At 41.7% G+C, this 13,054-nt stretch overlaps 1 protein-coding gene across 3 annotated transcripts in view; it reads left to right on the top strand.

Annotated features, from left to right (window-relative positions):
• The window catches only part of LOC139401602 (zinc finger protein 385B-like), a 91,383-nt gene that overhangs the window by 21,225 nt on the left and 57,104 nt on the right, over nt 1-13,054 (top strand). For 2 of the 3 annotated variants that reach the window (XM_071145726.1, XM_071145728.1), the window contains exon 2: nt 6,757-6,902. In XM_071145726.1, the coding sequence (XP_071001827.1) occupies nt 6,810-6,902 (93 nt within the window). In that variant the 5' untranslated portion in view covers nt 6,757-6,809. Of the gene's footprint in view, nt 1-6,756; nt 6,903-7,492; nt 7,610-13,054 lie in introns of all 3 variants that reach the window. The other variant, XM_071145727.1, reaches the window with a different exon arrangement.

Below are 13,054 nucleotides of genomic sequence, written 5' to 3'. Positions count from 1 at the left end.
TGGAGAATTTCAAGAACTTTGAAAGTTTCTTCAAATGCAGTCGCAAAAACCATCAAGCGCTATGATGAAACTGGCTCTCATGACGACCGCCACAGGAAAGGAAGACCCAGAGTTACCTCTGCTCCACAGGATAAATTCATTAGAATTAACTGCACCTCAGATTTCAGCCCTAATAAATGCTTCACAGAGTTTAAGTAACGGACACATCTCAATATCAACTGTTCAGAGGAGACTTCGTGAATCAGGCCTTCATGGTCAAATTGCTGCAAAGAAGCCACTATGAAAGGACACCAATAATAACAAGAGACTTGCTTGGGTCAAGAAACACGAGCAATGGACATTAGATCGGTGGAAATCTGTCCTTTGGTCTGATGAGTCCAAATTTGAGATTTGGGGTTCCAACCGCCAAGTCTTTGTGAGACGCTGAGTATGTGAACGGAGGATCTCTGCATGTGTGGTTCCCACCGTGAAGCATGGAGGAGGAGGAGTGATGGTATGGGGGTGATTTGCTGGTTACACTGTCAGTGATTTATTTAGAATTCAAGGCACACTTAACCAGCATGGCTACCACAGCATTCTGCATACAGTTTGCGCATAGTGGGGCTAACGTTTGTTTTTCAACAGGACAATGACCCCACACACCTCCAGGCTGTGTAAGGGCTATTTGACCAAGAAGGAGAGTGATGGAGTGTTGCATCAGATGACCTAACCTCCACAATCACCCGAACTCAACCCAATTGAGATGGTTTGGGATGAGTTGGACCGCATTGTGAAGGAAAAGCAGCCAACAAGTGCTCAGCATATGTGGGTACTCCTTCAAGAGTGTTGAAAAAGCATTCCAGGTGAAGCTGGTTGAGAGAATGCCAAGAGTGTGCAAAGCTGTCATCAAGGCAAAGGGTGGCTACTTTGAAGAATCTCAAATCTCAAATATATTTTGATTTGTTAACACTTTTTTGTTTACTACTTGATTCCATATGTGCTATTTCATAGTTTTGATGTCTTCACTATTATTCTACATTGTATAAAATAGCAAAAAGTAAAGAAAAACCCTTGAATGAGTAGGTGTGTCCAAACTTTTTACTGATACTGTATATAGAGACCACTGGCTGTCACTGGTGTTCACCACTGGTTGCTCGGTAATTATTTTGGTTGTTGGCTATTTGTGGCAATCTCTCATCATTGTTTTTCTGTGGAGAAAAGGCTGCTGATTTACCCCCCAAAATTAAGCTTGTGTTTCAAAGTAAATATCAACAACTAAGAATACTATCCTCTCAAGGCTAGGGTTGTGGTATTTTCGCGTACGGATGAAAAGTGTGCCCAAAGTAAACTGCCCGCTACTCAGATACAGAAGCTAGGATATGCATATTATTAGTGGATTTTGATAGAAAACACTCTGACGTTTCTAAAACTGTTTGAATGATGTCTGTGAGTATAACGGAACTTATTTGGCAGGCGAAACCCAGAGGACAAACCATCCAGGAAGTTTATTTTTGAGGTCACTCTCTTTTCAATGGGATTTCTATGTGTATCTAGATTATTAAGTCACTTGCTTGCAGTTCCTATCGCTTCCACTGGATGTCAACAGTCTTTAGAAATTGGTTGATGTTTTTCCTTTGAGAAATTAAGAGGTAGGGCTGTTCAGAACGAGGGTCGAGTCTACTGTACTGTTGTGATTGGGGCGCACGACCTGAAAGCTCACTCCACATTGTTTTTATCCGCTATTGAACGCAGTTTATCCCGTCTTAAATGTTATCGATTATTTACGTCAAAAAATACCTAAAGTTGTATTAGGAAAGTTGTTTGAAATGTTTGGACAAAGATTACAGGTGATTTATTAGATATTTTGTAGTTGTGTTGCGTGGGTTGGAACCGGTGTTTTTGTGGATCAAACCCGCCATATAAATGGACATTTTGGAGATATAACAACGAAATTAATCGAACAAAAGGACCATTTGTGATGTTTGTGGGACATATTGTAGTGCCAACAGAAGACGCTCTTCAAAGGTAAGGCATGAATTATATCGTTATTTATGAGTTTTGTGTCGCGCCTGGCGGGATGAAATATGATTGTCTGTGTTTGTGTGAAGGGGTGCTGTCCTCAGATAATCGCATGGTATGCTTTCACCATAAAACCTTTTTCAAATCTGACACCGTGGCTGGATTAACAGGAAGTTAAGCTTTATTTTGACATATTGCATGTGTAATTAAAAAAATGTTAAATATTTACAATTCTGTAGTTTGAATTTGGCGCCCTGCACTTTCACTGGATGTTGGTCAGGTGGGACGGTAGTGTCCCATCTAGCCTAGAGAGGCTAACAGGTGTTTAAAATTCTCCACTTATGAGCTCGCTGGTATTTAAATACCATCGGCAGTACAGTTTCCCAGGTAACAGGGCTGTATTCATTCTGTATTCTGAATATTGATGAGTTATTTTGAAGGGACGTGAGTTCTACAGCAATAGTCAATATTTATCTTGTCTCGAGTACATCTCTTTCAAATGACATTCTAATGCTTAGAACTACAGAACCTGGGAAATTGGACAACCATGCAAACATATTTACGGTACATATGATTTGGATACGTTGAATTCTCGTCGGTTATTGCCCCTCAAGCCGATACCACGGCGGCCCTCAAGGAACTCCACTGGACTATGCAAACTAGAATCCATATATCCTGAGGCTGCATTTATTGGAGCTGGGGATTTTAAAATTTGAGAACAAGGCTACCTAAATTCTATCAGCATATTGATTGTAGTACCCGGGCTGGCAAAACACTGGGTCACTGCTACTCTAACTTCCGCTATGTTACGCGGGGAGGAGTAGGTGAACCCAAATGCAGACTCAGACGACTAGACAAGGATAGGTAACCAATGTATTTATTTAAAAGCAGGAGAGGAGATGGGATGCAGTCCAGGGGAATCTTGGGCAGGCAGTAGGGAATCCGGACTGAGGCTGAGGGAAAGGAGATTAGGAACTGGAGAAGCAGGTCTGGAGCGGAATCCAATGAAGCAGTAGAGCGTGGATTCAGGGCAGGGAAGCAGGACTGAGGAGACAAGAGACTGGAGACAGGTACCAGAGAGCAGACGGGACTGTAGCGGAGAGAAAAAGCAGTGTGGGGCTAGGGAAAAAAGGCACAACAGGAAAACAAAATCTATGCAGCAATAAACAGCTAGAAATGCAGACTGACTGAGTAGAGGCTACAATCTGGCAGCATGGAAGTGGCAGAGCTGAGTATTTGTAGGGTTCTTGATTATGGAACAGGTTGCAGCTGGTGGGATTCTGCTCTGCTTCCAGCCTCCACTCACACAATCACATACACAGAGAGAGGGAGGGAGAGAGAGAGAGAGAGAGAGAGAGAGAGATAGAGATAGAGCACTGGGGTGTGGAGGCAGGTTAGGGAGGTCCAGGATGAGAAGTATAGGGGCGTGGCAGGAGCAGATGTAACACGCGATGGATACAAGGCCCTCGTTCGGCAAATCTGACCACAATTCCATTTTGTTTCTCCCCTCCTATAGGCAGAAACTCAAACAGGATGTATCCGTGACAAGGACCATTCAACGCTGGTCTAACCAATCGGAATCAACGCTTCAAGATTATTTTTATCACGCGTATTGTGTGTAGATTGATGAGGGGGAAAAAACAATTTAATCAATTTTAGAATAAGGCTGTAATGTAACAAATGTGGAAAAAGTCAAGTGGTCTGAATACATTTCGATGGCACTGTATATCTATTACATTGTGTTTTCAGATCTATAAAATGTTCATAACGACATGTGTTTGTTCTCATAAGAAAGAAATCAACAAGTGTTATTGGAACAGTGCCATGTTCTTTTGTTGCTTTGTTGTTGCTGGTACGGCTTTGTAAACGTTAGCTCCAAAAACATCACTGCTATGAACTGGGGTGCCTGTTTCAAAGGTCTCGCATGTGTTTCTCATCAAAGTCTTTATTATGGGTTAACAAAATAACCATGTTTGAGTCATCAGCACAGATAAAAAATCAGTTTTCGCTTCCAAAGATACACATTTTCATTGTGCTAAGTCATTTAGATGGGTATCTGTACAAGTTCAGACTGATGCAATAAATAATAATAAATAGCAATAAAACCAACCCATGAATTTTAACACTGAAAGTCAACCGTTTATATAATTTCTTCCTGGGAAAAGGGATTTCATCCTTTACTGTTTCATGGCATCAGACATAGTATTCTACCCAATCTTTTTAATGTGTTGTGGTGTTGGATTCAAGTGAAGTAAACTACAGAATGTGTGGACATCAGTGATTTAAGGACATAACAAGTGCGTGTGCCACAGCGTAGAAGGCCTTATTGAAGAGGTTTCATTTTGACAATGAGAAGCCTATGGCATGAAGTTGGACAAGCCAGTCTGGACAAAATGTTTGATATTATTTACTTTTATATCACATGAGGAAAGCATGAGTTACTGATTGTCTGATGCTAATGTGTATTGGTGTCTTGGTCTTGGGATGATATGATCACACATGATATTATACATTTTTTCTTTCATAATATTGGGGGTCGGTTGCCAATGTAAGATGTCTGTTCTCGTGCTCATGCAGTTATAATGAATTGGCAGCCGACACATTGACGGCAGACACATACAAATCGAATTACAAACTAAATTCCAAACAATTTCACTCCTGTCAACACTGGAAATATCTACACAAAGAGGTTCTAACCATCTGTCTTCTATGACAACATGATCACAAGACAGGTTATCTTTTCCAGTACAGATTGCAGTATTACATTACATCTCTATATACTGTACAATATAAAGTAAAGACCCTCAGTAGATCTTTATCTCCATGTTAAACATTGGTTTCATCACAGTGATCTCCTGCATAGCTTTATTAAATCACAATGTCTCTTGATGGATGATCTAATTTCTATGAAATTAGCGGGAAGAGTTTCCCTGCTGTGTCAGCTACTAACACAGATGTCGTAGATAGACATGTTATACTCTCTTGGCGTTGTACACAGTATGATTAAGTCTTTTTTAGTTTTTTATTTAACCTTTATTTAACTAGGCAAGTCACTTAAGAACAAATTCTTATTTACAATGGCGCCCCACCCCAGCCAAACCCGGACGACGCTGGGCCAATTGTGCGCCGCCCTATGGGACTTCCAATCATGGCTGGATGTGATGCAGCCTGGATTTGAACCAGGGACTGTAGTGACACCTCTTGCACTGAGATACAGTGCCTTAGATACAGTGCCACTGTGCCACTCAGGAGAATGAAGGGAGATTTGAAGCAATAGCTTGATTTTGTTCTCCTTTTTGAAAAATGTTGTTCCTTTTGAATATCTGACAATAATATTAGCACCTATTTGTTGGTGTGTGTGTGTGTGTGTCTGTGTGTGTGTGAATGAGTGCTTGTGTGTGTGTGCGTGCGTGCTTGCGTGTGTGTGTCAGCACTCAGATGTCTGCTTGTGGGTTTCCGAGAATTAAATATTGTTGCTCATCCTCTCACCTGCTATTAAATCTCTCCTGAGATGAGCTCCTGTACAAATACACACAAACACACACACACAGACACACATAGTATAATATATACAGTATGAAAGTGAAGTAAACCAGCAATAACATTTATTTCACTTTGACATATATAAAGTAGAAATATGCAGATATTACCAATGGATCAGGTATGATCTGTTTATGGTCTGGACAGGATTACAGATGAGGGTATCAGTGTGTATATAATACTATTATTATAAGTGGCAGACAGAAAGCTGTAATGATAAAAGCTTATATACCCCTTTACGGGAGAATAATCTAGGTTATTATAGGTTCTATTCTATGTTCATTGTAAGGTTAACTTTGAGTTCTGTGAGGGAGCAGGATATAACCAGCCTGCTGTGTGATTTATCAGGTAAGCAGCAGAGTTTAGTTGGGAATGATGTTGTAAATTCTGAATAAACCCCCTGCAGGTGTACATCTGCAGCATCCTCTCTCACAGAGCCCAGGATAATGCAGGCAGGCATTAGGCAGTTCACAGAGCCCTGGATAATGCAGGCAGGCATTAGGCAGTTCACAGAGCCCAGGATAATGCAGGCAGGCATTAGGCGGTTCACAGAGCCGTGCTCTCAGCCCCAACCTCTTTCCCCAGCCAGCCCCATCCCAAGCAAGCCCCAGCCCCAGCTCGAGCTCGCTGCTCTAGCCCTATTTCCATTCCCATCCTATGCCCCAGATCATCTCCCCAGTCCCAGACTCATAATTATTCTCCTAGATCCATCCCTTTACACCAACATACTACCCCATTCCTCCAGCCTACCTGCAGGGTGACTCACATCACACCATACCATGTCCATACACACGCACACCAACTTCAAATAGGTGCTCATATTCTTGTCACATTCACACCACTTCTTAGCCTTGCCTATGAGACAGTGGAGATGTTGGTTCTGCTTCATTTAAGACATGATGATTTACTTTCCACTATTCTCTGCCACAGCGCTCCCCACAGCCACAGTGTGTGCTGCTCTTTTCTCTGCATGTTAGCTTCTTATGTATGTCATGTATAGAAGCCCTGCATCCCACCACCCTCAAATGTGTTAATGTTTCTCTCTCTCCGTTTTTCCCTTTACCCACACTCTTTCTCTCTCCCTCTCTCTTTCCATTTCTCTTTCCCTCTCTCTCCTCTCTCTCTCCATGTTTCTCTACATCTATCTCCCTATTCATCTCTCTGTCTTATCTCTCTCCATTTCCCTCTCTTTCTCTCGCTATCTCTCCATCTCCACAGGAAGTTCATGCCATAGCAACACGCTGCCTGCGCTGGTGCGGACTCCGTCTCTGATGATGCAATCCACTCTGGATATGAAACCCTTTATGCCCTTCCACCAAGTGGACACGTCCTCTGCTGTGGGACTCTTCCCTAATTTTAACACGGTAAGAAATCGCTGCTTTCATTTCTTGTAAGTAAGGCTTGCCCGAGCCAGAATGTCCCATAGGACAGGAGACCATCTCCTGTTTATGTAGTGTGAGGCAGATTGATGCACCCCCTGGATGCTTGTCCTTTCATCTTGTGTACTTGTAGTTTATTGATCTTAGATTTCAGTGTTCTTGCTTGAATCCTAAGAATCTTAACGGCAAATGCACAACAGAAGTGTGAGTGAGACAGAATGAGAAAGAGAAAGAAGGAAAGAGAGAGAGAAAGCACTGCAGTCCACCGTCAAGGCATCGATTTCACAAAAATCGATTCTTTCTTTTATCTTGCCAAAAATACATCTCACTTTGACAGTTGATGTGGCAGGTGGAAATATGACATATCCTGAAAAATCGACTGAGAGAGTTAGAGAAAAAAAGGTGCTATTTAGAACCTAAAAGGGTTCTTCAGCTGAACCCTTTCCCCAGAGGGTTCTACATGGAACCAAAAAGAGTTCTACCTGAAACCAAAAAGGGTTCTCCTATGGGGACAGCCAAAGAACCCTTTTTGAACCCTATTTCCATTCTATTTATATGTCTTCTCCAACCTGCAGAGTCAGACAGAACACTGTTCTGATGAGAGGGACTGAGAGGCAGGCAAGAGGACTCGCCAGCTAATGCCTGTGTTCCCAGACCTGCCATGGACCGATGTGACAACACTCTTTAGCAAAGTTAGTGAGATCTTCGCCTGTGGTCACGGCAAACTGTCAGGAACACTCTGCCTCACAGCGCTGGTCTCCAGCTCAGACCTGGATTTGAACACTACTCTAAATCATTTAAAATACTCTATCTGTGCTTGATTGAGGCTGGCTGATTCCATAGAACCAAAATAAACATATGAAACATCCCAAACCTGTCCACCAGACAAGGCTAGAGCAAACACACAATAGTATTTGAAAGATTTTAAATATTATTTGAACCCAGGTCTTGCTTCAGTTTATCTCAGCACAGTCCAGTGTGTTTCCACTAGCTGAGACAGACCCATCTAAACTTGACATAATGGCTCTACTGCTGTCGTTGGCTATTAAGCGGTAGTGCACTGAGTTGATGAGTTCATGTTGGTGGGAGTGATGTTGATTATTCAGTGTGACTATAATGATGACACCAACATGAAATATTTTCCACAAGTTATTCCAGGGACATTTATTTTTCAAGACATTTCGAAGAAAAAACTAATTGCAAAATATAACACAGTGATGGTGTCCTATATGGCATTTTGTTCCCTATAAAGTGCACAACTTTTTAACCAGGGCCCACAATGCTCTGGTCAAAAGAAGTGCACTATATAGGCAATGTCATGCCATTTAGGACGCTACCATCTTTCATCCTCCTGTTTGCCATTAGCTTTACTGTAGCCAAGTTCTGTTCCCTTTTACAGACAGCTATTCAGCCCAAGATATTTACAGCACACGTGCTGTTGGCGGTAGCCTATTCTGTGTAAACAAAAGTGATTTGACAAGCATGAGCTCTCAGGGTAGATGAAAAAAGGTTTTCAATTTTTCCCAGTGTAATGAATAATATACGATACAAAGTGACAGAACAGAACAGAAACACAAGTATTTAGAATGCGTTTTGTTTATTGAGTGTTCTGCTGAGGTTTTGTCTGGTTGGAAACAATGGGAAGACACTAGAAAACCACAGTGACAACAAAACAACAATATGCTCCAAAGCCTGACTATGACATTAGAATTTGAGCTATAGTCTCACTGCGGCTCTTTTCCGTATTCTGCCTTTCAGAAGTATGATTACTACACCCTAGGTTCCCTCTTGAAAGGGCTACAGTAATTGCCTGGTCCCAGATCTGTTTGTGCTGTCTTGCCAACTCTTATGGTTATTGTCACACCAAGCACAATGACATAGGCATTGGTGAGACAGTACAAACAGATCTGGGACCAGGCTACTACAGCACAGAATCTAAAGGCTTTTCCTGTCCAGGCATTCACACTCTAAGGGTTCGTCCCAAATGGCACCCAATTCCCCATGTAGTGCACTACTTTTGACCAGAGCCCTATGGGTTCTGGTCAAAAGTAGTGCACTGTCAATGGAATAGGGTGCAATTTGTGAAGCAGAATCATGTTTATTTTGGTCATGTCACCGAGCGGGTGTCTATTTATAATTAGTGTCTGTACCAATCAACTCAGCGTGGAGAACAGTGAGGCTCCACACAAAAATACACTCAGACACGAACCCATACATGTGCGAACACAAACATCAAATGTGCTCTATAACCCAATCCAGACAGGCTGTTATTAGCACCATTGGGATAAACAGGTTCAATTCTAATTCTGTAACATTGTTTAAATACAGGAACTGTATCAAGTGCTGCATGCATTAGACTGATCCCCGATCTGTTTGTACTATCTTGCCAACTCATTAAACATGGCAATGACCATAAGGAGTTGACAGGACAGGTGTAGCATACAGACCTCCTACAGGACATTCCAAGCCATTCCAAGTCATAATGGTAATATAAGGAATGGAGGTTAACAGTGGTGGACAGATCTCTCTCAATGTTTCCAAAAAAAGAAAACATTTAGTATAAAATAAATGTTTTGCTTCCAGCAGCCTTTAGGGTTCTGTTGTTAAAAGAGATTTATTTTCATATCGTAAACCTTTTATTAAGGAGGGAGTATGGTGTTGGAACATATCCAGGGTGATTTCTTCATTGTTGCAGCATCACTGTTCTGTTCTGTAGTAACTGTACTACTGTGTGTTCTGAATCAATAAACCTGTTGAGAACAAACCGCTCTGCGGGTGTCAGAAACTCAGTGTTTTCAGGAATACAAAACCTACAGATGGTAAATCGATGACTTTGTTTACCTTTGTTTACCTAGCTGCTTTCATTATATTATCCATGAAACACAATATTTAGGCTACTGAAAGAAAAACTGGCAAGTGGGAAAAGTTTCTGCACTTTTCATCAGATGCAATTTCTTTGTTTTAATTTGCTAAGCTTTCAGTCTGTGATTACCTTCATCAGAGAAGGTGCACTTGGTAAGAGACACGTCAACCACAATGAATTAGTGCATTTTCTTTCCCACACTAAGTCTGATCCTCAGTCTTAGTTAGTCAGGCCTGTGACACTGGCACACCGAGTGCCTTATCGACATGCTGAATTGATTATTATTTATGATAGCATACTGTATCTACTCTACACATGTTTTATACCTGCTGTATGTGATAGAGTGAGAGGGGTTGCGTGCTGTAGGAAGATGTTTGGTGTGGCACTGATGCAGTGTTTTTATTGCCTGTGCTATATTGGTCCGCTTTTTTGTTTGTTTAGTAATTGTAAAAAAAAATATTCCGATTTTTCCCGCAGCTATGCTTGTGAGGTTTATTAGTTAACTATTTGTTTACCAGGAGTGATTTCCTATTATTTGCGTTGATGTGGTGAACAAGGGATGACAACAAGGTATAATTGAAATTCCTTGGACAGTGACAGCCATCTGAACAGCCTGGCTCTGGCCTTGCCTGCCTGCCCTTACCCCTGCCGCTCTCTCTGCCTGCTTGGAATGTAATTATCAGTCACTGAATGATAGATAAAGTCACTTTTCTAGGGTTGTGTTGTTGTAATGTGGTATGGTGTTGTGGTGTGAGTAGAGCAGGCGGTCATGAAATTTGTCAGACAGTTATTGTCATGCAAATTACTGCCGGTCTCATTGTAATTGCCCGTTAATTAACACAAACATGTTTAGCATCTCCAGGCCTCCACGCATACAAGCCACAGATGTGTGCCTTTGGAACATCTACAGTACATTTTAAAAGTATAATACATCCATACACCATCACAATAAATCCATAATTTATTTTAGGCATGTCTAAAGAAACAATATGATATGAAGAAAATGTATTTCAGATTAACCGAGTCGGCCTACTGTATGTTATCTGGCTGTATGCCATGCCATAGGCTGTACATTAAAACAGGTAAACCAGGCAAGTCAGTTAAGAACAAATTCTTATTTACAATGACGTCCTACACTGGCCAAACCCAGATGATGCTGGGCCAATTGAGCGCCGCCCTATGGGACTCCCAATCATGGCCCGTGGATTCAAACCAGGGTGTCTGTAGTGACGCCTCTAGCACTAAGACGACCATGCCCCAGGACTACCTGACATGATGACTCCTTGCTGTCCCCAGTCCACCTGGCTGTGCTGCTGCTCCAGTTTCAACTGTTCTGCCTTATTATTATTCGACCATGCTGGTCATTTATGAACATTTGAACATCTTGGCCATGTTCTGTTATAATCTCCACCCGGCACAGCCAGAAGAGAACTGGCCATCCCACATATGCTCTCTCTAATTCTCTCTTTCTTTCTCTCTCTCGGAGGACCTGAGCCCTAGGACCATGCCCCAGGAATACCTGACATGATGACTCCTTGCTGTCCCCAGTCCACCTGACTGTGCTGCTGCTCCAGTTTCAACTGTTCTGCCTTATTATTATTCGACCATGCTGGTCATTTATGAACATTTGAACATCTTGGCCATGTTCTGTTATAATCTCCACCCGGCACAGCCAGAAGAGGACTGGCCACCCCACATAGCCTGGTTCCTCTCTAGGTTTCTTCCTAGGTTTTGGCCTTTCTAGGGAGTTTTTCCTAGCCACCGTGCTTCTACACCTGCATTGCTTGCTGTTTGGGGTTTTAGGCTGGGTTTCTGTACAGCACTTTGAGATATCAGCTGATGTACGAAGGGCTATATAAATAAATTTGATTTGATTTGATTTGACTCGTATAGCTAATGGAGGCCACTTTCCTGCAGTTTAAATCATGCCTGTTAGGCTACACCGGTTTTATACCTGAGCAGCTGAGCAATAAATATAGTAAGAGCTGGGATCCTCCTCTTTGCATATACTTTAGAAATGTCTGGGCTTATAAGAACACTTATTTCACTTCACGCATCAACCACTTTTTGAGGAGCATGCAGCCTCTCGCTGTGCGACAGGTGATATTCCACCCAACTCTGTATGGCAGGTGCTCTCCAACCCTGTTCCAGCAGCTACCCAGTGCTTGCTTTGGGAAACCAAGTGAAATATATATTTTATTAAACTGGCCCCTATCTTTGCGCGCTCGAGAAAGGAATGAATGGGAGAGAGCAGATTGATATAAGAATTCCCTATTACTTGGTTATTCAAAATCAAATACAAATTCACTATAATTGTAGGCTAAATCCGTAAGGGGACGTGCACAATCAATGAACCAACAGCATCGCCTAGGCCTATACGTTCTCTCCCAGACTCATGGATAGAAAGCATAGCATAAGGTAACCAGTCCCAGTCTATCCAGTATGCATAATAATGCAGTCCACACTCAAAGGCTTCTGCATTGCTTGCTGTTTGGGGTTTTAGGCTTGGTTTCTATATAGCACTTTGTGACATTGGCTGATGTAAAAAGGGCTTCATAAATACATTTGATTGATTGAAAGGCGATTACTTGAATTTGTTTAATTTTAGAGTATAGACTAGACCAATTATGTACCAAAGACATCTCAAATAATTTTTGTAAAATGTTTTTTTTCTGACATATGTGGGTAGGCTATTAGGCTACAGTGCCTTGCGAAAGTATTCGGCCCCCTTGAACTTTGCGAACTTTTGCCACATTTCAGGCTTCAAACATAAAGATATAAAACTGTATTTTTTTGTGAAGAATCAACAACAAGTGGGACACAATCATGAAGTGGAACAACATTTATTGGATATTTCAAACTTTTTTAACAAATCAGAATACTTTCGCAAGGCACTGTATATATTGTATAATGGCACAATCATTATTATTATACTTTTTAACATTTTTAATCGGGCTTGGGCTCATATAGGCATATGCGAATGCATAAAAAATGCACAGCTGGAAGGTATACAAGCAGGCATACAAACAGCAGGCAAACAATTAGCTTTGATCTACTCAGAAGAATCAAAAGCAGGTGTATTTATGACCCTGGAGAGAGAACAGGGTGCATATAGCTCAGACCCCACATGCAACACGCACTCTCTCTCTGGAACAGGAACTCAGGAACTTCTTATTTTTGTTTCTTCAACTATATAATGGATTTAGCCCCTGCCTGACTCATGTCTTTTCATGTCTCTAATTGGATAGAATAACTAATGGCATAGATAGAATGG

This window comes from Oncorhynchus clarkii, chromosome 3 (genome assembly GCF_045791955.1).
Source record: "Oncorhynchus clarkii lewisi isolate Uvic-CL-2024 chromosome 3, UVic_Ocla_1.0, whole genome shotgun sequence".
Classification (NCBI taxonomy): Eukaryota; Metazoa; Chordata; class Actinopteri; order Salmoniformes; family Salmonidae; genus Oncorhynchus; species Oncorhynchus clarkii.
This window is presented reverse-complemented; position numbering and strand designations above follow the sequence as displayed.